Source organism: Columba livia, chromosome 11 (genome assembly GCF_036013475.1).
Source record: "Columba livia isolate bColLiv1 breed racing homer chromosome 11, bColLiv1.pat.W.v2, whole genome shotgun sequence".
Lineage (NCBI taxonomy): Eukaryota > Metazoa > Chordata > Aves > Columbiformes > Columbidae > Columba > Columba livia.
In genome coordinates, this window is record NC_088612.1 from 17884730 (window position 1) to 17909249 (window position 24520).

Sequence of the window (24520 nt, forward strand, 5' to 3'; positions counted from 1 at the left end):
GCTCCATAAGCTGGTGCTGGGAGTGGGGACAGCCAGTCTCTGCAAAAATGGGACGTTTTTCAAGAGAAGAAAGGTATTGTGTCCCCTGTGATATGGAAATGAGCAGGGAGGTGAGGGCAGGGAGAGAGGATTTCTGATGGTAATGAGGCTTTGCACGGGCTTTCTTGCCTTGCCTCCATCCCTCCCTTTCAAATGTAGGATGGGGTTTCAAGGGCTGTTGTATTCGTCCCCTTGGATTGTTTGTCATGTTTTTTTTTTTTTTTTAACCATGCCTCTTGTGGTTTTTAAAGATAAAATGTGGGAGCTGCAATGAAGGGGAGTTTGGGGAGGGCTGGAGATGCTGCAAAGGTTACGCCTACCAAGTAGCGATGATGATGCTGAGACTGCTGTGGCTGTGCCATCCCCAAGCACCAAGCCAAACTGTTCCTCTTGCTCCTAATTTAGCGGCTGCAATAGTACTTGTGACTGTCTAACACTTGTGCCTTATTTTTAGTCTGAGCTTGTCTAGATTCAGCCTCCAGCCACTAACTCTGGTCCAACATTTATCTGCTGCCTTGAGGAATGCTCTGCTGTTCTAAAACCCTTCTTCACGGAGGAAGCTGCACCGCTTGACAGAAAGGACTGGACACAAATTTCGTGTGCAAACAGTTTCTGATGGCAAACTGAGGTTTGGGCTGAACCTCCTGGGGCAGCTCGTCTGCCCACGCTGGGCAGCAGCCATGGGCACAGGAGCCTCCTGCCCCCCTGCCCTGCCTGCGCTGCAGCAAAGGGCCACAGAAATCTGGCTGATTTCGGAAAAATGCTGATTCCAAACCCAGGCGGCACTCCGCTGCAGGTCAGGAGGGCTCACAGGTCAAATTTGTTATTCAGGCAGGAGCTTTAAGCAAAGATGCCTCATGGTGAGTGTCACTGGTGTTTATTCCAGAGCTCCCTTTTTAGCCAAAACCCTTGAGCTATGCTGGTGGTTGCTCCCCCCCTGCCCAGCAGACATTGCTGCTCAGCTCTTTGATTTTATCCTTCCTAATTTTACAAGAAGTGACAGTAAATCTATGCCGTATGCATAGGACCGTGTGGGGTGTTTAAACAATCATTTGCATCCAGATGTGTTGATAGCTTTGGGGTATCTCCTGACAACGTGGGTTGGTGCTGGATATATTATGCCGTAAAAGTTAACGTTTGGAGTCTGACATTAAACCGCCAGAGCAAGGGAGTGTTTGTCAATGAGCTCTGCTGCGTGGGGCAGCCCCATGGCCCATGGGTGCCAGGAGGGTGTCGCAGGGGTGCTGGGCATGTCTCCCGTCAGAAATCCCTGCTGACACAGCCATTTAAGGGCTCCCAAGCACAGCCAAGGGTACCTGCGCTGCTGTCTCTACATCCAAAAAGCCCATTAGCCTGGGAGGAGGAAGGGGGGGAGCGAGGGGCCATGGCAGAGGAAGATAAGGCCAGGGAGAGGAGGATTTGCAGGGAGCTAATGGGCGGTGAATTGGCATTATGCCCGGGCAGGTTCTTGCTTCCCTGGCTCCGGGCTGTCTCCTCTGCACCCCAGCACGGAGCGAGCATCTCCCCGAGCATCCGCGCTGGGGAGATGGACTGTGCGGTGGGGGGCATGAGGAGGGCAGCACACCAGAGCTGGGGGCTGCCACAAGCCCCCGGAGTGCAGGGAACTCGGGTTTGCAGCTCTGGTGTGTAGCCCTGGGACCTCTGGCACACGATGGGTGGCAAAAGGGACAAAGCAGAGGAAAATGAGGTTAGTTTGCTGCTGTCCCACTGGTGACACTGAGGGAGATGCTCCATTTTAAATCAAACCCGGATCAAAGCGGAGATGGCTCCTCTGCTGCTTGGGGATATATAAGGCTGTGTCTGAGCTTGTAACATAAGGGCAGCTTTTACTACTTAAAGCCATCTCCTTGCTCTGCGTCGCTTATCTGTGCTCACAGAACAACCCTGTGTCTGCTCTGCTTCATGTGCCATCAGCTTGGAGGAGCTGGAGCTCGCTCGCTGTGGCTTCCCCTCCAGGCAGGAGTGATGGCACCAACACACAGAGCCCAGAGCCACATGACAGAGGTCCTGAGCAGCAAGGGGACACGGTGGGACAGTCACCTGCAGCCCAGGCTCTGCTCAGCACAGGAGCTTCTGCAAGACTTTATTTTCCTGCTTGTATTCCCTTGCACAGGCCTGGGTGGATGAAATGGACTTTGCAACCCAAAATCCCTTAATCTCCAGTATACTTAACAGTATTAGCCAGATTACAGGAGTCATATACACAGTAATTGCACTCAGCGGAGGACACGCTCAGAATTTCATGCTGGAAGGAAGCGTATTATTCATTTTCTCATGTCTCCCTCCTATCTACACACAAGTACATGGAAGTCATGATGAGGATACGTTCAACATGCAAAGAAATGTCATCGCTGAAATACAACATATTCTTCTGGCAATTAACCTGGGCAGCCTTGCAGGACCTGCTTGGGGTGAAATCTGCTGAATGTGGGGTCTAGCACTGAGGCAGATTTTCAATCTTGATTTATTTCTGTTTTCTGAAGAAGCAGGGTGATGCTGGGCACCAGTCCCTGCGCAGGGACTGAGCTGCGGGATGTCCCTTGGCCACATGAACCTCTGAGTCTAAGATGTCCTCACCTCTGAGAAGCCACCATGGTCCCCTGCATGCCAAAGCGGCCGTGGATGTTGGTGCTGCACAGGGACCTGCCGTGGCTGTGGAACCTGTTTCTGGTTGTGTCTGATCCCTCCTGGGGAGCTGGCAATGTAGGGAACCAGTCCCTCATCTTTATGGCTGGATGTTTGCTCGCCTGGTACCCAGCACTGCTCCTGTTTGCAGAGCTGATAACTGATGGCAGAGGAGACTTATTGTCTGAGGAATACTTATGCAAACGAGCACAATGGCTTAATAGGGAACACCTGGAGAAATCTCCAAAGAAAATGCTGTAAATTCCCCTTCCTTTGGATTTATGGGGAGATTGTTCATAGATATTTATGGTTTCCCAGGCGCATTGTTGTGACTCCTTCGCATAGATTTGCATGAAGTGCTCCAGGAGCTGGTGAGGTACTGGGAGAGGGGAGTGGTGCTGGGGCAGCCCTGTGTTCATACCGGAATGGAGCAAATCGCTCCTTAACCCTTTGGCAAATCCCCACCGTGCAATGCCAACATCCCTTGTCATGCTCTTGAAATGCCTGCTCTTGTCACCAGCCGACCCACTGAACCTCATCTCTTGCTCCTCCTTTCCAGGTTCCTTGCCTCGCCAGCAGGTCCTTGCAAGATTTCAGCTCTGGTAAGTGCTGCCACAACAGCTCTTAGGTGGGACCTGGGGGACCTTTGGAAAGATGAGAAGGTGAAGCAATAGGTGGGAGTGGAGCAGGACCTCCCTGGGGACCTCACAGAGGAGCCAGGCTTAGAGGAGCCAGGCTTAGAGGAGCATTTAGGACCTGACAGAAACGTGGAAGTCAGAGGCTGCAATCCTGGCTGCAAGCTTGTGTTGTCACCTGTAACCTGTCTAGCAGTGGGCTCCTCTCAGGCCACCCACTCTGCCACCTGTCACCCTGTTTGCTTTCACCTCGGGGAACCAGCAGGGAGAAGCATAAAAGTTCCCATTTTTCAGACTCAAATGCTTATGCCACTCTTTGTTTGATTTTTTCACACATCTAAAGTCTCCTTAGGTTTTCTAACCATACATTTAACCCAGCAGAAGGGGTTCTACTTCTGTGCTGGGATAGATTAGCAGGACTGTCTTGCAAGCAGCAGGGCTGCCATGTATTGCATCGTCTTTGCCTTTGGCCTCTTGACATGTTTTCTTTAAAAAAATATGTACTTATCAAAAAATAAGCTACTTTGTTTGATGCTACCCATTGAGTTGATAATGGAGTCCCACCGATGGCATTGACACCGGTCATGTGCCCAAGGATTTGTTCCTGTTGTCCCAGCTTGTGTGGCCCCCTCAAACTCAAAGGTTTTTCTTTTCTTTAGCAGAAAATGGTTCACTATTTAGAGCCTAAAAATGTCTAAGGGAGGGAGGTTATGGTGGTCGCAGGGTGTCAGGTGCTGTTGACGTCATCTTGCTCTGGGACAGAGCTGCTCCGGGATGGGGACACTGTTGCCCAGGGTGTACCTGACTGTGGCATGAGGCAAAAAAATGCCTGCAATGATGTTTGCTTCTTGCCATTGCCAACCGTACGTGGTGTTCCCTGGACATCCCACCTCTGTCCTGTCCATCCCCGTGGTTTCCCAGATGCGTTGTTTGACCGCGGGATGTGTCGTTTGTCCGTGTGGGAACACTGGGAGACGAGGTGTGTTGTTTGTCCATGTGGGAACATTGGGACACAAGCTGCTGCTCTTGGCTGTGTGTCACCTGCCTTGTCCCCTCCCTGGCTGGCACCAGTGGCATGGGCGGCTGTAAATCCCTGTGCCCAAGGTGGAGGCCTGATGCCCTCCCTCCCTGCGCATCCAGCTCACCAGAGGGCATCTGGGATGACAGCAGCTCACCCCAAAAGCTATTCCTCACTCCAAACCTGTGCAGAGACTCCTGGTCTGTTGGTATTTTGCTCGTGATGTTGGCAGCCTCAGTGGGGTGCAGCTCGGGTCCCTTCCTTGGCACTGCTTATCCACAAGTGTCCTTTCTTCCCATCTGGGATGGGTGGGTTGATGGGAGACATGGGCAGGACAGGACCTGCCAGTGCCCAGAAAAGAGGAGGAGGTGGAAAAAATGGCCTGTAGGATAGAGCAGCAGTGGGAAAATTGGCCGCAGCGATAAAACTGACGCTCCTGAAACACGGTAATCAGCTCAGGGCTGCTTCTCCCCTATCCTCTTACACCTCTCCTGTTGCACATCTCCCCCCAGCCATGGCCGTGTGTGTTAGCAGAGATAAAAGCTCTCTTTCCACGCGGGGCTCATCGCCCCCAGTGTGCTTAATCGCCAGCGAGCGGGACAAACAGGAGATGCCCCGGGTTCGGCTCTGCGCTCTCCCTCCTGCCTTTTGCCCTCCACCCCGGGGCTCCCCACAGGCCATGCAGCCCGTGCCTCCCTCACGTGCCGCTGATAGATGAGCTTCATCTGCACCCAAAATTAATCACATTGTCATGCCGGCAGAGGATGAGGCAGCTGTGCCGAAATGCCTGAATCTCTGGCTAATTTATCACAGGGGTGGGATGCAGAGCCTCTCGGCAGCTCCTGCTGCATGGGGACACGCTCCGGAGAGGCGACTGGTGCTGGGGAGCTGCGAGGGCTGGGAGTGGTCACCTTGGGAGGAGGTCTCCTTCTTCTTCCTGCAGCTCAGCCCTTGGTTTTCAGGCAGAACATGGCAGGAGGTTGCTCGCATCCAGGAGGGCTGATGCTGCTGCTGGCTCCTCTGAACCACCTCGGACCTGGGAGCTGACGTGTCCTCCTGCGCTGGAGGATGCTCAGGAATCTGGAACAGGGGACTGATGAGGAAAATGGATGTGAAGAAATTATTCCAGGACTTCCAAAACTGCGGTGTTTGCAGACGGTGGAAGCGGGAGGTGCCTGGCCAGGCTGATGTGTCCTGTTTGCTAAATTACTACAGCACTTCTCATCAGAAGCAAAGCTTTCATTGGTGGCGTGCCCACAGCACGATTGCAGCCTGCAGTGGGTTGGTATTGACACGAAGGATCCACTCCAGGGCTGGTGACACTCAGCTGCACCAGCTCCTGGTACAAGACACGTGGGATGGGAGCCAGTTGTGCTGTTTGCTCCTGATGTTACACAGGGGGATGAATGCCTTTTTCGGATCCAAATCATCCTGCTTGGTTGTTGCCAGCTGCTCCTCTCCATTTCAATATGGGTTTGACTGGACAAACTCTCTTTTCCTAGGTGCATCCCTAGGACAAACGCAAGTTCCTCCAATATATTCACTCTTGCTTGTGGCAATTAATTACTGATTCCAGACCAGACTCCACTCTGGAGTGCTCGTTAACTAATTGGATGCCTTCCAGCAAGTCCCAGCGGTCCCTCTGCGACTGGAAAGTCGCACGTTCCTTGTCTGCTCCCTGATCGCTTTGTCCCCCCGTAGTTGATGGGAGCACCTTGGAAGAGCTCTGCTGGGGCTGCTCTGCTGGGGCTGGCGGGGGCTGCTGAGGACACGGCAAGTGCTTGCTTTGGGATGCAAAATAACAGACAGAAAAGCAAAGCACCATGTCGACACCCCATACGGTGATGGATGGTGTGCTTCAGTGGGTTCTGGGCTGGTGGAGGATGCTGGAAACCTGCTCTACCCACTGATATCTGAGGGTTTCACAAAGCCCGTCTTTGCAGATGTTGTCAAATGTGGATTTTTGCCTTGTGGCCCAGCAGAAATGCAGGGAAATTGTACTTTGTGGTGTGAGGCTCTGTGCTGCCCACATTTTGCTGTCATGGGGAGAACCAGTCCCATGTTTTTAGAGAAAAGAGCCTTTTATTAATAAAAATTGAGCTGTTGGTGCTCCCAGCAGCTTGTCCAGACAAAACTGTGAATTGCTATTGTTAAAACTGTAAATCTTAACCCATGAGGGCGTCGGCTCCCTTACACCTGCAATAAGCTGGTGTTCAGCTAAACACAGCGTTTTGGGGAGGGGAAAGGTAGTTCTGAGCCGCCATCCAACATGTTCCTATGACAGGGGGTCTCTGGCCAGTGGGCACCAGCAGTCACGGTCAGCTGAGCGAGAGGGGATGGAAAACTCATTCTGAGGATCTCTGAGCCTCATCCTCGGACCATGCAGCCTGCCGGTCCCACCGCAGGGCTTATCTGCCTCCTCGCCCACATGCTTTAGAGCGGTTTTTGGGGCTGTGCTTGCAACTCTGCTTCCAAGCTCTCAGTAGAGGCACACACATGCATGGCTGTGAGCGGCAGACATGTCTGACCTGATGTTCATGTGTGTTTTGGCTCCTCTGGGGGCCTGTCGGGTATGGTGCAGCCCTCAGTCAACGCAGAGGAAGAATTACTGGTCTCTTGCACTGCGAGCGAGCCAGTACTGTGGGGGACAGCGCTCCCAGGGGTGCCACCGCTCACCCCAGTGCCAGCGGTGATGGGTGCAGGCAGTCGGTGTTGCTCAGCCTTGCTGGGGCTGCCTGCTTCACCAGGCTGCCTTATTCTATTCATATTCTCTCTTTTTAAAGTCATCCAGGCTTTATAGGCACCTCTTTGCCAAAACACGAGCGAGACTGGCTTGTGCACCCGGTTGAGTGGAGATGCTGGGGAGGAGCTGGGGAGTAGCCAAGATGTGATTTGAAATTGCTGAGGAGGTGCCTAGGCCTTTTAGGACTCTGATTTGAATTTCTGAAGGATCTGCTCCCTAGATATTCAAATGAAATGTCTCTCCAGATCCCCAGGTACCAGCAGCTGGGCCAGCACTCAAGGGCTAGGGAATTTGTCATCTGTCTTTTCCTAGGTGTAAGTAACTGTGCCACCAATTACATCAGAGTTGACTATCCATTAACAGTCCTCTGTTTTCTGCTCCTTCAACCTTTTATTGGTGCTGAGGAACTGGAAGTGTTTCTTTGGGTCTAGTCTGGCCCCACAGTAATAAATTGAGGACGCTGCCATGTCCCTGTCAGCACTGGGACATGGTGCTGAGCTGTTCCCCGCTGGGCAGTTTCATGGTATCTCCTGTCCCTCTGTCTCTTGCAGGATTCATGTGGATGCCATGGATCTTAATGGTATCTTGTCTTTTCCTCTGGCTAGGCACAAACAGCAGTGTTTTGCCCTTGCACGCAGTGATGCAAGGCCCCTGCACCCACATTTTGGAGAGGCCTGTGCTGCGAGGTGCCTGCCCGGGCTCCTCTGAGCTCTGCCTGTGGGTGTTTGGAGGGTTTGTGTCTCCTGGAGCATCCACGCTTTGGGCAGAGCTGGCAGTGCCAGCCCCCAGGGCTCCAGCCCTGGCACACGGAGCCAGTGCCAGGGAGCTGGAATTACCTGATACGGCTCTGCAGAACCTGATTTCTAGTCCCTGTAATTAAACACCCAGCTGTTGAGATCTTTTATGTGTATTCAAATTGAAACTTGGCAGGCTTACGATGGTAGCAGGGAGCTGGATTCAGTGACCAGGAAGATCTATTGCACTCTTAAAGCAAACTTCATTGTACCCCAGCCAGGATAGGCAGGATCTGAGCCTGCCAGAGATGCTTTTATGGACTGAGTTGATGAGATCGGGTGGGAAACTTTGCTGCGTTATTGCTGATACTTGGCCCATGGGCGGGGGCCAGTGGGGCCTTCCTTAGAGATGGGGTCTCCAGAAGCCGAAAGGAGTCCTGAGAGCCCCCTGAGGCACGTGGGGACACATATCAGGCTGCGGTCTTGGAGAGAGAAGAGTGCTCAGCCATGGAGCAGTGCCCGAGCTGAGCCTGAGCGACCACCGCCTCATCCTGCAGGAGCTGGCAGAAGGTGGCTGCTCCTCTGAACCTGAACCCTAAACTCCAGATTTGTCCATCACTGGTGATAATGCACTGAGAAGTAAATGTCACTTACAAAATTTGTGGGAAGGATGCTTCACTAGTCTCCTTTTTAAGGTTCTACTAAAAATGAAACCACATTTTCCCCCAAGGGGGTGCAGCAGGCTGTCACCGTAAAAAATGTCCCTGTGTGTCGCAGAGCGGCATGCATGTGCGTGCACGCTGAGTACACAGGGATCGAAAGGCAGCGCAGCACAAAAGACACTGCTCATGTGGCTGTTTAGCTGAAGAAAATTGTTATTTTTATACATATATTTTTATACAGCAATTTCCTGGCTGCATAGGAGAAAAAATCAGAGAGTTACACAAGCTCGGAACTGAGTTCCCAGTATAAAAACCTGGCGTGTGACTTATTTATGCAACCGAAGCATAAGTTCACTGGGGATGCCAGCAGCCGTTCTTGGCACGGCCTCCTACTCCTGCTCAGGTAGAGCCAGAGCGTGTCCCGTCCCCGTGGGACCCGGGATTCCAGAGTCACACGGCTTAGGCACTGCCAGTTCCCAGGAAATGTTGGTTCGAGGTTAAGCAAGGGATCAGCTTGGCTTTGACTGAAGCTTTCCCTTCCCACCCCATGTGGTGGGTCAGTGTTTTGGGGTCCAGCTCTCCCCAGCCGCTCGCATGCCCCAGGGCTGGACAGGGACATCCATCAGCTCCGGCAGCTAATGTGATTAAGATCTTTTCTCACCCTCTACTCAGTGCTGGTTAACATTTCCCTTCTAAGGCGTTCATGAGCGCAGCAGATGACCTGGTTGAGGGAGGGGGCAGCTGCCTGTCTGGTAGCCTGTGAACAGAGACCTACAAACAGCTTGTCGCGGTGTCACAAGCCCATCCTCCACACAGGCAGGGAGAGAACCCAGTTTTGGAAGCCTCCTTCCCAGCTCTATCCTTCCAGGAGCAGCAGAGGTATTTTTATTTGGTCTTACAAGTAGGTCTTGAGACATGTCTAAGTGGGTGCTTCATAGCCTGCATGCAAAGAAAACCCTGCCTTGCGCCACAAAACCTTCACATCAGCAAGCCAGAGGTTTTGCTCTGTTGTCTCCGCCCTGTGCTCTCCTTTCTGTCCTTGTCCCTGTCGCAGCCTTCCCAGGGACACCTGCAGCAGCCACAGGGACTGAGCCATGCCCAGTGGAGGTCACTGGCAGAAGATGCTTCTGGACTTTCCCTTGTGGCTCCCAGGTGGACGGGGTTGGTGGGACCTTGTCATTCTGGGGGAAAACCAAGGAATGGAGCAGTAAAAATGTTTTTTTCAATACAACATTTCAAGGGAAACATCCAACTGCCACAAAAGAGGGTGTTTTGGCCACCGTCCCTCGTGCACTCATGGAACACGCTGAGCCCATCTCCAGCTTAGGGAGATAAGAGCAGGTGCAAAATGTGGAGCAGGGACACAGTTGAAGGTTTCCTTGAATCACAGCCAAACTTTGTCATCTTTTTTGGTCACCTGAAATGCGTCGGTCTGTGTTGAACCAAAGTAGAAAAGCACCTTTGATGTTTTTGGTTTTTGTGGGGTTTTTTTCCTGAATATTTTAATTCTTCCACCAAGAAAACTGAATTTCCCATGGAAATCACATTTCCTATTTGGAAACAGGTTGCTAACACAATGATCGGCACTACAGAAGGCTGCTTTTCCAGGGGCTAATGCCTGAAGATTGACTGATTTCAATATTTAGTGATATGCACCCTCTGATTCAGCCTTTCCCTGCACCATAGGGGCTTTTATGCTATTTCTGTCTCCCCTGTGGATCTTCCAGAGCCTCACAAGACCTGGGCTCCTGCTGCTGAGCCGAGGAAGGCCTCTCCTCTCCATCCGCCTGCCTATTTTCATGAAACCTCCAGGAATTTAATATCTTTGATATTTCCAGCTGTCACTCACATGCTGCTGAATTTGACTGCTGAGTCGGAGAGTAATTAGGGGAGACAGACAACACGTGCAACATGTGATGGCACAAACCTTGTTTTCTTAAGGAATTCATGCCAAAAAAAAAACCCCAAACCCTTAAAATTTCCTCTTTTGAAAATCTTTGAGCACTGCTGTGGGCAGGATGGGTGCTCTGGTCCCTGCAGTTCATGGGGACATGGCGCTGAGTGCTCAGCATGATGATTTTGGTTCTTCTGCTGTGACACTGGCTCTGCATTAAAGCCACAGTACAAGGATCTCTGGTGGTGCTGTGCAATTGCAGGGCAGACCAATCAACTCTCAGCCATCCTTTATAAATAAAGGAGGTTTTAATGAAAAGCACTAATTTTCAACAATCTATTATACTGCACGTTAAGGTGAAATGTTAGCAAAACAGCAGAACATAATACCTGTTAAAATACTGAAGGGTGCTGCAATTTGGCTGGTTGCTGGTGTTGCCTTCAGCCTAAGGTCAGCATCCTGCTCCAGCACGTGTTGGTGGGACAGGAGGTCTCTGATAAAGTGGCCAGCGCTGGCTTTGGAAGCAATGCCTGGTTACTTTGTGCAGCCTTGCATGCCCATCTTGGCGTTTGCAAGGGGGACATCAGCATCAGGGGTGAAGAGTGGGCAGGGACATGCCATGGGAGCTACCGAGCCTGTTGCTGCATCAGGAGGAGGCATAAAATGTGCTGCCTGAGGCGTGTGGTTACGTCTCGCTGCCCTTGGGGGTCTGGCTGGGCTTTGGGAAGCTTGGAGAAACCTGGACCGCACGCTGCCTGCCCGCGCCTGCTTTTGTTCCCCTTCCCCACTCCTTTCTCTCACAACTGCCAGGTGGCTCAGAGCCAGGCTTTTTATGCTTTTTCTTTTTGTCTTTTTCAACGAGAATAAATCTTTTATCTGTTGACTGTGAGACCGTGCTGGAAACAAAGTCTCGTGGGTTTTTAATAGCCACTTCCATCTCCCAGGTTGCCTGTTTGCAGCTTGGTCTGTGCCCAGCGTTGGCACTGCTGGCTAGGACGGAGTTTAACCCCGACTGGTGCGGGCTGGAGGCAGGGATGCAGGAATGGGGACATGGGGACATGCCACCCCCACGGCATGATGCTGTCTCTGCTCGCCTTGCGGAGAGTGTGACAGGAAAGCGGAAGCATCTGGCTAGGAGGAGGGAGACGTACAGCAAGGAAAACCAGCTCGTTTTGCTTAATTATGACTGACTATGACAGCCCGCATCTTTAGTTTGAAAAGTATCTGTGAGGTGCGGGCTGCTTCTCTCAAACAGGATAATTATGTTAATTAAAATGCTTTCTTTATAGCAGTTCTGATTAATAAAAACAGTTCCAGTGCTCTCTTTAAACACGCTAACCTTCTGTTGCGCAGAAAAACTGGCTTTTCTCAGCAATTTATGACTTTTAAAACAGATTAGAGAGCGGGACAGCCTGCTGCTTTCACGCAGTAACGCTTCCTACCCGGGGGAGAGCGCGGCAGCCCACCGCCGCAGCACCCTGCTCCGGGAACAGACGGAGGAGAGAGCTCGGGCGGCCGCGCCGGAGCCGGCAGCAACATGTGCCCGTGTGGGAGCCGCGGATGGGAGGTGTCGGGGAGCTCTGCGAGAGTGCCAGGGAATAAAAATACCACTTATTTCTCTAATTGCTGTTTATTTCCTCTGCAAAGTATTGGGATAATTAACAAGCTCCCAATTAAGAAAAAAAATTGTGTGTGAGGGGAAAAAAACAGGTCCGGGTGCCAAGAGAGCTGGGTGTATGCTGGAGCACGGCGAGGGGCAGGGGTGGTGGTCCCTCACACTGAGCACGGGTGGGCTGGGGCCTTTTGGGGGTGCCGGGACTCTGGAGGACATGGCGGTTCCCCAGCTCCTCGTTGGAGACCTTTACCAAGATGATGGTTGCGCTTAGAGATTTTAAAGGTCAGGAGCTCACATGTCCGTTGGCATTCTGCTGGTTGGCGTTTTGTCTCTTGGCTGGTTTGTTGGTCATTGAAAGGGTTCATTTCCTGTGTGCATAGTTTGAACCACCCTGAGCATGGTCTGATGTGGGTTCGGAGAGTCGGTGACCATCTACCACCCTCCTGGGAAACAGTGGCAAGCCAGGAGGGCTCAGTACCTCTGCGGGTAGCTCTGAAAAGACAGTAAACAGACAGGCCTTTGCATCACTTGTTGCTCATAAGGAGGGTAGGACTGTCACACACTCGTCACCAAGCGCCAGTCCCCAGCCAGCCACATACTCCAAGTGTGGCTAGGGGATGTGGTGTCCTCCCCTCCCTCCCTCTTCCTTCCTCCATATCTTTCCCCCACCTGGCTGTTGCTGCTGGTGATGGTGCCTGACACTGGGTCAGATGCTGGAGCAACACGTGAAGCCATTCTCAGCTCCCACTTACCCTTCCTGGGCCCAGCACAGGGCTCTGACACAGGGGTAGGATCGGATTTTGGGTCTGTTCTGCTGAGCTTCTGTGAAAGAGGAGGAAATGGCAGCTTTGCCCTGGTTCTGTGTTGCCACCGCTTGCCCGAAGAGATGACAGCATGAGTTTGCCACCCAGCTGTGACACAGAGCAGGGTGGCCGGGTGACTTCAGCAGGGTCACCAACCTGGGTGAGCCGCCAGCCGGCGCGGGGAGAGGGGCTGACCCGAGTCCCAGCCCAACTACACATGCACACTTGGAGCAGCTGTACAGTGGGATTTTCATGCCTTAACCCCCTCCAAATGTCTGCTGCTGGCACATGGTGAAGCCACTGGAGCTTCCATGCAGGTGATCCCGCCAATTCGGGGGGCACAGCTATCCCAGCCCGCCCCAGCGCAGCTCCAGCCCCTCAGCGAAGCTGTTTCTCTGCCCACAGGCTTGGCTGGTGCTGGATCCACTTCACTCCTCTCCTCACTGCCCCGTTTACCTCTGCTATATTTACATGTCTATTTTATGATTTCAATTTTTAATGCTTCTGCTCTTTGAAGATGCTTAATGCTTTGGAGTGGAACATTTTCTTCTGAGTCCTGAGTGCCAATTGAGGACAGACCAATAAATCAACTAATAACTGGAACCTCATTTTCTGCTCCCGTGGCTGTGAGTTAACCCTCCTTGTGCCACCCAGGCTGTCCCAGTGCTTCCTCATGTCCCCAGACAGGACGTGGCCCCCACCGCTGGGCCAGGCTGTGTCTCTGCCTGCACTGGGTGCTGCAGGGGCTCTGGGTGCAAACACAGCAAGCATTTGCACGCTGCCTGTGCTGGCTCTGGACATCCTTTGGCTGGCTGGTGTCAGGTTTTTGGGGTTCCCATGCTGGATTGTATCTAAAATGATGGTTTCCAGCTGCCACCTTCTTTCTTCTGCTGGTACCACCAGACTTAACACTCCACTGCTGGATGGTCAGGAGAGCTGGAGATTCACAAAGCTGCCTGTGGAGAAGGGAGGCACATGGCAGATGGGTCTGGCAGGTCACCTATCAAGACCCAGGCTGTCCCAAGCCCTCAGCAGCTCCTCAGGCTGGGACAACCAGGTGCCAGCTTCATGGCTCTGCAGTGCTGCAAAACCCAGGACCTCTAACTGCGCTTTCAGGAATGACATCCAGAGAAAGCCTCTTCCCTGCTGCTTGCACAGGTGCTCCAGAGCCTGGCAACTTGTGGCAGAGCTGGAGCAATCCCTCAGGAAGGCATCCTGTCTCCGTTTTGCTGGCAGCTGGAGCGAGATGAACCTCCGGCGCAGGAGAACGTGCTCTGTGCTACAAGTCTAATAGAAAGTGGCAGATCTTAGGTAAATCTTCTTTCCAGCTTTTCACCCTAGCCCATAAGGACTTTCCACACTGCTGCCCTCATTTGTCCAACTCTATTTACTCTTCTCATTCATATCAATACCACCTCATCCTTTAAAGAAGCACCTGCTTTTACCACTTCCTGCAGCAGCAAGTTCTGCAGGTTGCTCGCAGGGCATCCACGTGCCCCCTCTGCTTCTCCTGCACACGCAGACTTGTGTGCTGGAGGATTCGAGTGCTACCCCTGCTCTCAAGATGCCTTCCCCAAGCCAGGCTGCTGGGCTTACCTTGCTGTAGGACTTTATTGCCTGTTGAATTATGAAAGCACTGCTTGCATCACCTGGCAGCCAGCCACGGGGCTGCCTCTGAGCTGCTCTCTAACTTCTGACTTGAAGGCGTTGCATGCATTAGCCTCCTCTGCATCCAGACACGGGGGCTGGGTGCAGTGATGTGCTTCGGTGAGCCCCACCGGGCAGAGGGGACTGGCACCCCCGTGTCCCTGGAACGGCACCTCTCGCTCTCTGCACCCCGGCACTGGCTCGTGCCTTTGGCACTGCTGCCTGGGAGGGGAAAGTGGGTTCACAAGGCTCCACAGCTGCCTAATGCAGTGATGAAGGTTCACTGAACAGTCCCCGAGACAGGAACGTCTCCCTTGGTACTGTTCCGCTGCCACAGAAATACAGGGCTGCGTAGTAATAACACAAGGCCATGGCTATACTATCCCCCCACCTTTGTTTTTTAAACAGCCTTCTTCTCAATGCTGTGATTTTGCTCCCAGGGGCTGGAGCACTACAAATACATCTGCATGGCTTGGCTGCAGGTGCCTGGTGGCAGCAGGGGACTGGGTTCAGCCAGGATTTGATTCCCACTTTTGCTGTCAGCAGTGATTTGTCCCCAGGGAGCCCTCCCGGTGTTTGGCTCAGAGCAGCCTGGCCCCTGGCCAGCTGGTTTTTGGCAAGTCAGGAGTGCCCAGGGCTGGCTGGCAGAGCTGCTCCAGTACCAGCTGATGGCTCAGGCCGCCCATCGCTGGCTCCAGCGTTGCCAGGGAGCACTGGGGAGGGAGCAGGGAAGGGAACAGGGCCACTCTCCTCCCAGCCTCCCACCCTAGTGCACTCCAATGGACCATGGGGTGTTTATGCATAATTATAATGAGGTGATACAGTTCCAGTTTCCAAACTCATACGCAAATGCTTAATAACCCAGGGTAATGCTTTCCTGCTCGTTGAGTGGCAATCAAGAGCCACTCCACCTGTGCCCCGTCTTCTGTGGTCCCCTCCCTGCTGGGGACCTGGCACTGGAGGGACATCATCTGTCCCCTGCATCCTCGGTCAGGCAACTCTGTGCACCCGCACTCTGGAATTGGAGGCAGAGGGTATCAGGGCTAAAATTTTCCATTGGAAAATGTGTTTTTTTTTTTTTTTAATCTAGCTGCATTATCAAAATTGGTGTGTAGCCATGAAGCAAAATTCAGGTGGGGGAGTATAGAAGCAAATCATTCTGGCTTCTGTCTGTTGACAGTGTCCAGGAAATTGAAACGTGTCTCTTTGATTTGACGTGTTTTGACTTTTATGTTTTAACTTAATATCCAGGTTATATTTAACATTTTATTATGGTTCGCGTTTGACAAATGAAATACTTTATCCCTTACTGCAGCAAAATGCCTGAATGTTTCATGGTGAAATGCGAGGGCTTGGGTTTTTCCTGAGTCCTGTTCTGCGGGTGATTTTGATTCATTGAGTTCAGTGCAAAACAAAACTTTTAATTTAGGAACCGCTCACAGATCAGATATTGCAGTTTCTGACAAATTCATTGCTTTTTGGTTATGTGCACCCTGCAAAGGGACACCTGAGCCCTGGAGCAGGTTCAGGTGGGCTGATGTTTGGAGCTGCTGCTGAGATAACATAGAGCAAGATTATGGCTTTGACCTGACCTCGCAGGGATGGAGGTGTCTGTGGAGAACTGTGTCCTGTGCTGGTGTGGGTACCTTGCTGGGGAGGGTGCCTGGGAGGTGGCATGTCCCTCTGGTAGATGCCATGCAGAGCATCCCTCTTGCCTGCCTTGGGGCGGTCAGGCCGCTCTGCTCCTGCTGCCACACTGGCAGGTTTCAGGGTGACACAGATTAAAGCCACCTTTGCGCCTCCAGTGAACCCCCCACTTAAGGAAAAGGAAAGCAGAGCTGCAGGCAGAGCTCGGGGCGACCCAAACGCTGCTGCCAGTGCCCATTGGCCGCTCGCTTGTTTGTGCATCCGTGTAGGGAGAAAGACGTGTTCCAGGCAAGTTTTTTAAAAAGACAAATGACAGCTTGTTTGCTGCTGGGATTGCAGGGCTGCCTGGCACAGGCTCCGTACCACAACTTTGTTTGGAAGATGCAGTCAGCAAATAGCCAAACACATTTGTATGGTATCAGTCGACAGCATGTTGCAGCCTCCACCTCTGCCGGGGGGGGAAATATTCCCCTCACTGATATATGTGTTTAAACACCAATTATTCAAGCCTCATTTGCTCTATGCTCACAAGACCATGTCCCATGACATCTATTAATTGCATAAAAAATCTCTCATTATCCTGAATCTCCAGGATGCACAGTTGGAGTTGCTCAGGCCCAGGTTTTCGGGAGGGCACACGTGTGTGACAGCGCGGGGTGGAGGACGTGTCGCACCTACAGCAGGCAGGGCACGCACAGCCACCCTGTGTGGCTCTCCCAGGCCTCTGCCCCAAGACAAGGGTTTATTGTACTTTTTACGTGTCTGATCAGTCAAGTGGGGTGTGACATTAGGCTTGGGGTGGCTCGGTGGTGCCATTCCCTTGTCCCCAGCCATGTCAGGATGCTCTGCCAGCACTCCGCACCATACGCCGCCAAGCACCCGTCGCTTACCTCCTCCTTGCCAGATACTTATTGTTCCTGCTTTGAACTTCTGCAAAGCGAGGTTTGCCAAAGCTCCAACATGAATCATTAATTAATTCCTGGAGGTTTGTTTTTTCTTTTTTTCTGTTGTTTCGCTTTGATAATTGAAAACAGGGAGCAGGAGGCACTGTAAGTGCAGGAGAGCAGTCCCCCAACAGGAGGGTTCCACTGGTGCCACACTTGGCCCAGCTCCTTGGGCTGGGCTGTAACTGCTGCCAGGCTCTGTCAGCATCCAGACCCTGCCCTCATGCTGCCTGCTGGGCCCCATGTGAGAAAACCTGCCCACTTCTGGCTCTGAACATCCCTCTCCCCTTGTTATCCTCCTCCTGCGCCCTGCAGCATGGTGTGGTCTCCTCTGGTGCCCACAGTGCCAGGGCTGCCCTTTGCCCAGAGCTTTGCTTGATGCAGGAGCCCCGAGGTTGAGCGATGGTGGGGAATTGCTTTGCTTCCTTTGGAAATGTTGCTCCCCGAGGGGGGTCTGGCAGTGCTGGTGGAGAGACAGAGCTCAGCAGGGCACCAAGTAAAGACTTGGAAAGGAAAAGGCAAGTAAAAGGGACTGAAAAGTCTCATTAAGAAGTAAAAATATAATTCCCAAGACAGCCTCAGGATTGTGGGGAGTGGGGAGGGCAGTAAGGTCTTGCCTGGAGGCTGAAAACCCAACTTCTCCTCGTGCACCACGTGCTTCAGCCCCCAACCGTCCCGCTGGCTCCCTGCTGGACTCGCTCCAGTGTTTCAGTGCCATGCTGGACTGGGGAGCCCCTGACGGGTCGGGCTAATGGTGGCCTCGGGTGTGACCATGGAGAGCAAGCCCTGACCCCCTGCCCCAAAGCCAGCGGGAATGGGCTGAATTTGCAGTAACGCCCAGGTCCCCAAGCCTCCGGGAGCTCCTGCCATTTCCACTCTCTTGCTGGTTTAATAACTTGTTCCTTATTGACATTCTTATTCCGAACACAGGGAAAATGCCAGAATGGTAATTGCAGTACATGTAAAGCAAGGCACTGTGCCATATCCTGCAGATCATCTCCTTTCCCCAGCTTGTCAGGCCCTGGTGGAAATGCACGATGGCTTGGCTGGAGGGTGGGATACAAGGACCCACAGGTGCCGTGGGGCTGCCACCCATGGATGGGTGGGACACAGGCACCAGCCACTCCTCCATGGGGACTTGCAGGGCAGTGGCAGGGCTGGGAATAGCACCAGGTCTAATTGCTCTGCTAACGGCCCGACCTGCTGCCTCCAGAAACACTTACATCTGCAGATATCTTGTGGTTTCTAATACCACCAGAAATCCCTCTCTCTCTCATGTTTACCAGCGTGCAACTGCAACCCCTTGAAGTGTGCATAACAGCCTTCCATCTCTGGGTTCCCTGCAAAGAGTGACAGAGCTCTAACAATCTGGATAGAGGCAAACAAGAAGCAAAAACCCACTGGGATCCAGGGAAAGATCTGTGTCCTGCAGGATGTAAATCAAAAATAGAAATGCTCTTCCCTCCCTCCACCCCAAAAGTGTTCAGTAAACAGATAAGGTAGGAGATGTATAATTTTGCAAAGCCACGGTAGCCACCTTTTTTCATGTAATAAGCCAGAAAATGTTTACCGCATGAGCAGAGCAGAAGCTGTAATGTTGTAAAATTACAGTGCTGGGGAGCCATCTGCTTATTGACTGAAGTCTGGAGCAGGGGCTTTCTGCTACAGCGTCTTACATAGATGTGTATGCACGTGTGTGTGCCAAGGACGCATGCTGAATGCATCTGACTACATGGTTCCTTGTGCCCAGGGGCGGTTTGTTCACACCTGAACACACGAGGCCGTGTGCTGGTGTGTGTGCAAACTCACAGGTAGGGCTGTCCTGGGCCCCGCGGCACGTCCCGCTCAGCAGAAGCAGCGACGTGCCCCATGTGCACTGGCACCCACCCCATCTCAGCTTGGCTCTTTCTGGTTTTTTTTCATCCTGACACATTTCTCCTCCTGCCTTCAGCAACCAGCCAAGCCTCTGAGCCCTACCAGCGTTTGCTGTCGCCTTCTGCGATTTGATTGTTAACATGAAACCACTGTGGTGATCCTAAATTGTGCTGTCACTCGCGGCAAGCAAGGGAGCCCAGTGCGCACGGGCAGCGGGAGGGTCTCCTCCCCTCGCAGCTATAACTCACAGCTCTGGTTTTCAAAGCAGGGTGATAGAAAAGCAAATGTGAAGCAAACAAGCAGACCCACAAGTGTAGGAGCTCTCAGGATGGCTCTGCAAGAGTGCACAGCGAGAGGGAGATTTCACTGGCACAGCACTGGCGAGGGGCACATTGGAGGGCTCAGCACAGACCTTTGGTGGATTTGCATCTGATGAGAACTGTGGACATCCTGGGCTCTTCCTGCTAAAGCCTCTGAGCCACACCAGCACATGGCTGCTTGTAGTTAAGTGGAGGATTATGCATGTATAAATGATTGGCATTGAACTCTAAACTCTTGAAATCGAATTCTGCCCTGCAGAATGGCGGCACCACTCCTGCTGAGGTCAGGGGGATTTGTGGCTGCTTGTAAGGGAGCCAAATAAGTCTTTTCTTCCCCTGCTGAAGGTCATGCCACAGTGCCCTCAGCATCTGGATAAGCCAGCCAGTGCCCTTCACCCCCACGCAGACCCACGCGTCCCCGGTGCCTGCCAGGGCCACGCTGAGCCTGGCGCTGGTGTCACACCACGGGAGCAGCAGGAACCCGAGCTGCCACACGTGTCCCTGCACCCGTGAGTGACACAGCCTGGCTGCAAGAAATCAGTCTGCAAGCCTCCGACGCAGTGAATTGGGTCTGTAGCGTTGCATGGCTTTGTTTTGATGACAGGAGTGGTGAAATAACACCCATGGGACAGAAGGGATACCAAAATTATGATATTGCCCTTTGGAATTATTTCACAGTCAATGTAGCTTTCCTGTCCTCTCGGTGATATTTTACCCAGACATTGCTCAAAGGATCTCTGTCTTATATTAATCCATTTCTGTTGATGCACTGAATAAAATGCTATATTCCCCCTAGCACTCCTGCTGTCCATTTTGTTTCCAAGCAGCAAGCTGCCACCGTTCACGGGCAGCCGTGTTTATCTGCTGCTGTGAATTATGATCGGCTATTGCCGAACAGGAACGGGGTATGGATTCATTCAGTCTTCTGCTTTCTCACAAGCTGCTCTTGTATTATTGATAACCCAGAGCTGTGTGATTATTACGTGTATAAATTTATTTTAATTTCTGTTGGTTGCTGCTGTGATCAAGTTAGGTGGCAGGTTGTACTTATCCTGGAAGCGATCAGGCACTCCAGGCCATGGCAGAGTTTATGTTAGCGAGACCGAGAGATGAGACAGGACTGGTTTTCCCCAGGCAGGGCTTTGGCCCAGGCCCGCAGAGGGATTTCCATGTGTGCAGTTGCTTAATTTCAGTTTTGGTGGGTCTGGGCCTTGGGCTTGGTGCAGCGCAGTTGTGTTGGATGCGTGGACTCTACCCATCTCCCAGAAGAGCTGTAACCCCGGCAGCACCTGTTGGGCTCCTAATGTGGATTTTCTTGGCTCAGTTCCCTTTTGCATTCCCAGCTGACCCTGTGCCCTGGGATTGTTGGGTCCAAGCTGGGCAGGAACAAGTGGCTCTGCCTAGGCGGCTATAACCGAATCTAAACTGTATTGTTGCTTATTTTTTCCAACCTGTCCCATTTTCCATAGAACTACGAGCTTTGGGACAGAGTTATAAAGGCATTTGAGCATCTCAAGTTGAAGAGAGGAGCTGAGAAAGATTATGTGTCTACACCCTCTTCACTTGTCCCATAGACACCCCTCTGCAGCTTTAATGTTTTCAATATCTGGCTATTAGGACCAGGTAAAGCTAATTGTATGACTAATTCTGTTGACTCAGTTACTCCTGTAAACATTGACAGAATCAAACCCCTTGTTGCTCAATAGAAAACACTGCCCAGCATAAAATACAAACAAGTAGCTCTTCATATTATAACATTATAAAATAAAAATATCAATAAGGACCTAAGTCAAAACTGCATTTTAGATTCAACAGATTATTCAGCAGAAAACAGGAAAACAATGAAACTCCTCTGAGTATGGTAATAAGCAAACACAGACATATTGCTTTTTCAGATCACAAAATCTCAATACCCAAGATCAGTAGAAAACTAAGTAGAAAATGCTTTTTATAGGATTCAAATTCCAATTAAATTAGAGCAGATTATTCAACAAGAAAGCCTACAAAATGAAGTCTCAGTTTATGTATTGGAAAGCAAAATGCAAATATGTTGCTTTCCGGCTCGCAGGTTTTCAAACCAAAAGACAAACTTACTTAAGTAAGAATTATTTCATTCAAATTCTGGGGGAATCGACTCAAGTAACTGATCCTCAACTGAATTATTCAGCTTTTTTATCAACAGACTTATTTCTTCCCTCTTTATTCTTAATTTGCCTATTCATAAATTCCACCGCTTTGTCAGTCATAAGAAATACTTTCCAGTAGCTTTGACAAAGCAAAAATTAGCAGAGAAGAGAACTAGCACATTAATGCTTCAATGCAAAATCCTTCCTTGCAACGTGAGAGATTTTTCTCTTCCTGGAGCTTTGATGCCAGCAGAAATCAATGGCACCATCTCAGCTCACCCTCCTGTGCGGTACTGGGCTTCCACCCGGGCCTTGGGGACAGTCCCCAGGCTGGCAGTGGCCGTGTTGGACTCGCAGTCTGGGTACCCGCTGGTGTCCCCAGCTTTGCTTTTAGCAGCTTTGCTTTGGGCTGAAAGGTCTGAGGGGGCAGAAGAACGTGCTCTTTGTAGACAGCTCTGTTATTCTGTTTCCTTTGCTCTTGGACAGTGGTGTCTCCTTTCCAGCCAGAAATTGCCTGGCTTTAATTTCTAGCCAGTGGGTCTCATTGCAGGAGCTTGTGTGGGTCGTGGGTGTTTCTACGGGAAATACCGGTGATCATAAATCTTTCCTTTTGATCTCCAAACATCAGTCTCTGCTGATCTAAAGAAGGCTCAAAGGTTACAGTAAGAGTTTGAGTCAGAGGGGTAAAACTAGATGAGAATCTTAGTTCTGTAATTTTATTAGGAATCGGGAAGTATTTTAACAGGGGGACTAAATGTATCTTTAAATACAGATCTTAAAAAGAAGGAACAAATTTGTTCAACTGACACACGGGGGGAATTGCAGGACCTTAGAAACAATTTGTAAAACCTCATTAAATAGGAGAAGGCTCTTCAAATCCATCCAGCTCTCCTGATGAACTATGAACCTTCCCTATTGCTCCTGTCTGCAGCTCTTTGCTGCTGTGGCTGCAGAGCAGGAACCTGTCCACAGGTCCTGAGCGCCTCCTGGGACCCGTGGCTGCGATGTGGGATGGTAAGTGCAGTCAGGGTCAGGGTCCCTCCTTGAAATTGCTTCTGATTCTCCCAGTTTCTGCGGGCGCTGGCTCTCCGTGAGGCTGGCGTTAGCACAGGGGCTGGAAGGGGCAGCGGGTGCCTTGGGTCAGAGACTTCAGGGGCGAGATGTGGTTTTCCTTCTGTTTTGCAAACGTTACCTCGTGTCTCTGCTTCAAAGCGTCTCCTTGTCCGTATCTTGTTTGGAGGCATCACAGAGGAGAAACCAGTGATGCCGTTGCCATTTTTCCCTCTCGGGAGAGCAGGCTGGGAGAGGATGCGGAGGGGCCGCAGGGATCAGAGACAACTGCCGGAGAAGCACTAACAGGAGGTGACAGCTTGAACCCGGCATCTTTGCACGCTGCCATGGCGTGCTACGGTCAGGGCAACGCTGTGCTGGTGGCTCATGGGGACATGCCACCCAGCCCTGTCCAACCCTGCTGCAAACACCCTGTGTGCTGCAGATTTGTGCCTCCTGGGATGTGAGCGGAATGCCGGGGATTTTGGCAGCAGCACAGAGAGCAGCTGGGGTTCTTGGCACCCAGGAAGCTATTGAAGACGACTTACGTGTTTGAGAGACACTTGGATGTGTTGATGCTGAAGAAGTAATATCTCTCCACCTTTCTCCTGCCTGATTCTTGCACGGGGCTGAGGCTTCCCCACCCTTGGGTGCTCCAGCTGCGACTGAGACTCCCTGTACAAGGAGCCAGGGGAGGGTTACCCCTTTGGCATGGCTCTGGGCTTTTCCCACCAGCCTTGTGATGATGTTTCCCAGTGTGCTGGCAAAGTGGAGGCAGGGTGGTAGAGGGCTGCTCCCTCCACCTCATTTCGCATTCACGTGGCTTGAACAGCCCACGGCATCCCCTCCTTGCAGGGGGTAATGGGCTTTCTGCAGAGCTCTTCGCTGGGAGAGAATGAGAAAGCAATGTCAAATATGTGTTTGAAATGTCAACAGAAGGGCCCTGCAAGATTGACTGCAGTCTCGTGAAATATTTAATTCTTTCTCTCCTTATGAAGAGAGATGTTATTCTGGATGAAAGATTTATGCAGGAGGAGGGAGGAGAGGAGAGAGAGGGGGAAGAAGCGTGCGTGGAGAGGGAGGGGACCGGCTGGCTCCCTCTCTCCCTGCTACCCATAACGGGGCCTGTTTGATCTGCCTGCCTATTACTCATCGCTGGAAATGTTGGATGTTGCTTCATTATCTCAGCCTCCTTTATTTCTATCAGCATATTTTCCCTTTCTGCTGCCTTTATCTCTGCACAGATGTCTGTTGCAAAGCACGTGTTCACCTGCACACCGGCCGCCAAGCCCCAGCCAGCCCCTCACAGCCCACCCCAAAGCACAGGGTACCGGGAGATGGGGACACCGGTGGTGGGGTGGCCATGAGGAAGCCGTCCATGCCAAATGGTGGCAGAAGGGGTGTCATATGGAGCAGTATACTCATTTTCCAGGCCTGCAGGTTTTATGCTGTCCAATGGAGAGGTTTGGCTCTCCCATGTGGGGTACCAGTGTGTGATGCTGCTGCGGATTTGGGGTGGGCCATAACTGCATCTCGCCAGGCTGAGGGGAACAAGGAGGGCAAGGAAAGTGCTCCTCTTCTCTGCTCCCCGCTCAGTGCTGTCATCTGCTCTGCATCCAAAGGCTCACTGCTTCTCCATCTGTTTGGGGTTTGCTGAACGGGGCACCTGGGCACAGCCAGACGCCTCTGAGCTCCATGGGAACCCTGTCACCTGCATCTGCCCCGTGTCGTGCCGCCGGCTCACGAGGGTGATGGCTGATCCCATGAGTCTTCCTTGCTCCCTGTTGGCGGCAGGGCTGGCACTCGAAGTGGGAGAGGGATGGGTGTCTGCAGGCACGCTCACCTGGAGCCTCCTGGGCAGTGGAGCTTGGCGGAGGCCTCTGGCATCTGTTGTAATGTCAATAACAGCGATGATGCATCGGGGGTTGTGTTAGCGAGACCAGAACTAGCTGAGGAAGCATCTCCCAAATGCTGCAATTGTTGAGATAGAACAACCAGCAACACCAGAAACAGGAACAGAGATGTAAACTTCCAAAAGCAGTAAAAGAAAAATAATCTTGAAAAAATCCCTCTTTTGATTCCACTGAATAAGGTTTTTTTTTAAATAATTTCAAAACATTTT

General features: G+C 51.8%; 1 protein-coding gene across 7 annotated transcripts in view; it reads left to right on the forward strand.

Annotated features, from left to right (window-relative positions):
• Positions 1–24520, forward strand: part of LINGO1 (leucine rich repeat and Ig domain containing 1) — a 142455-nt gene that overhangs the window by 39246 nt on the left and 78689 nt on the right. For 6 of the 7 annotated variants that reach the window (XM_065076219.1, XM_065076217.1, XM_005500976.4 and 3 more), the window contains one exon: positions 3245–3287. The exons of the other annotated variant lie outside the window; for it this stretch is intronic. Coding sequence is in view for 3 of the 6 variants with exons in the window: in XM_005500976.4 (XP_005501033.2) it covers positions 3245–3287 (43 nt within the window). In the remaining 3 variants the exon portion in view is untranslated. The remainder of the gene's footprint in view (positions 1–3244; positions 3288–24520) is intronic. 7 annotated transcript variants of the gene reach the window in all.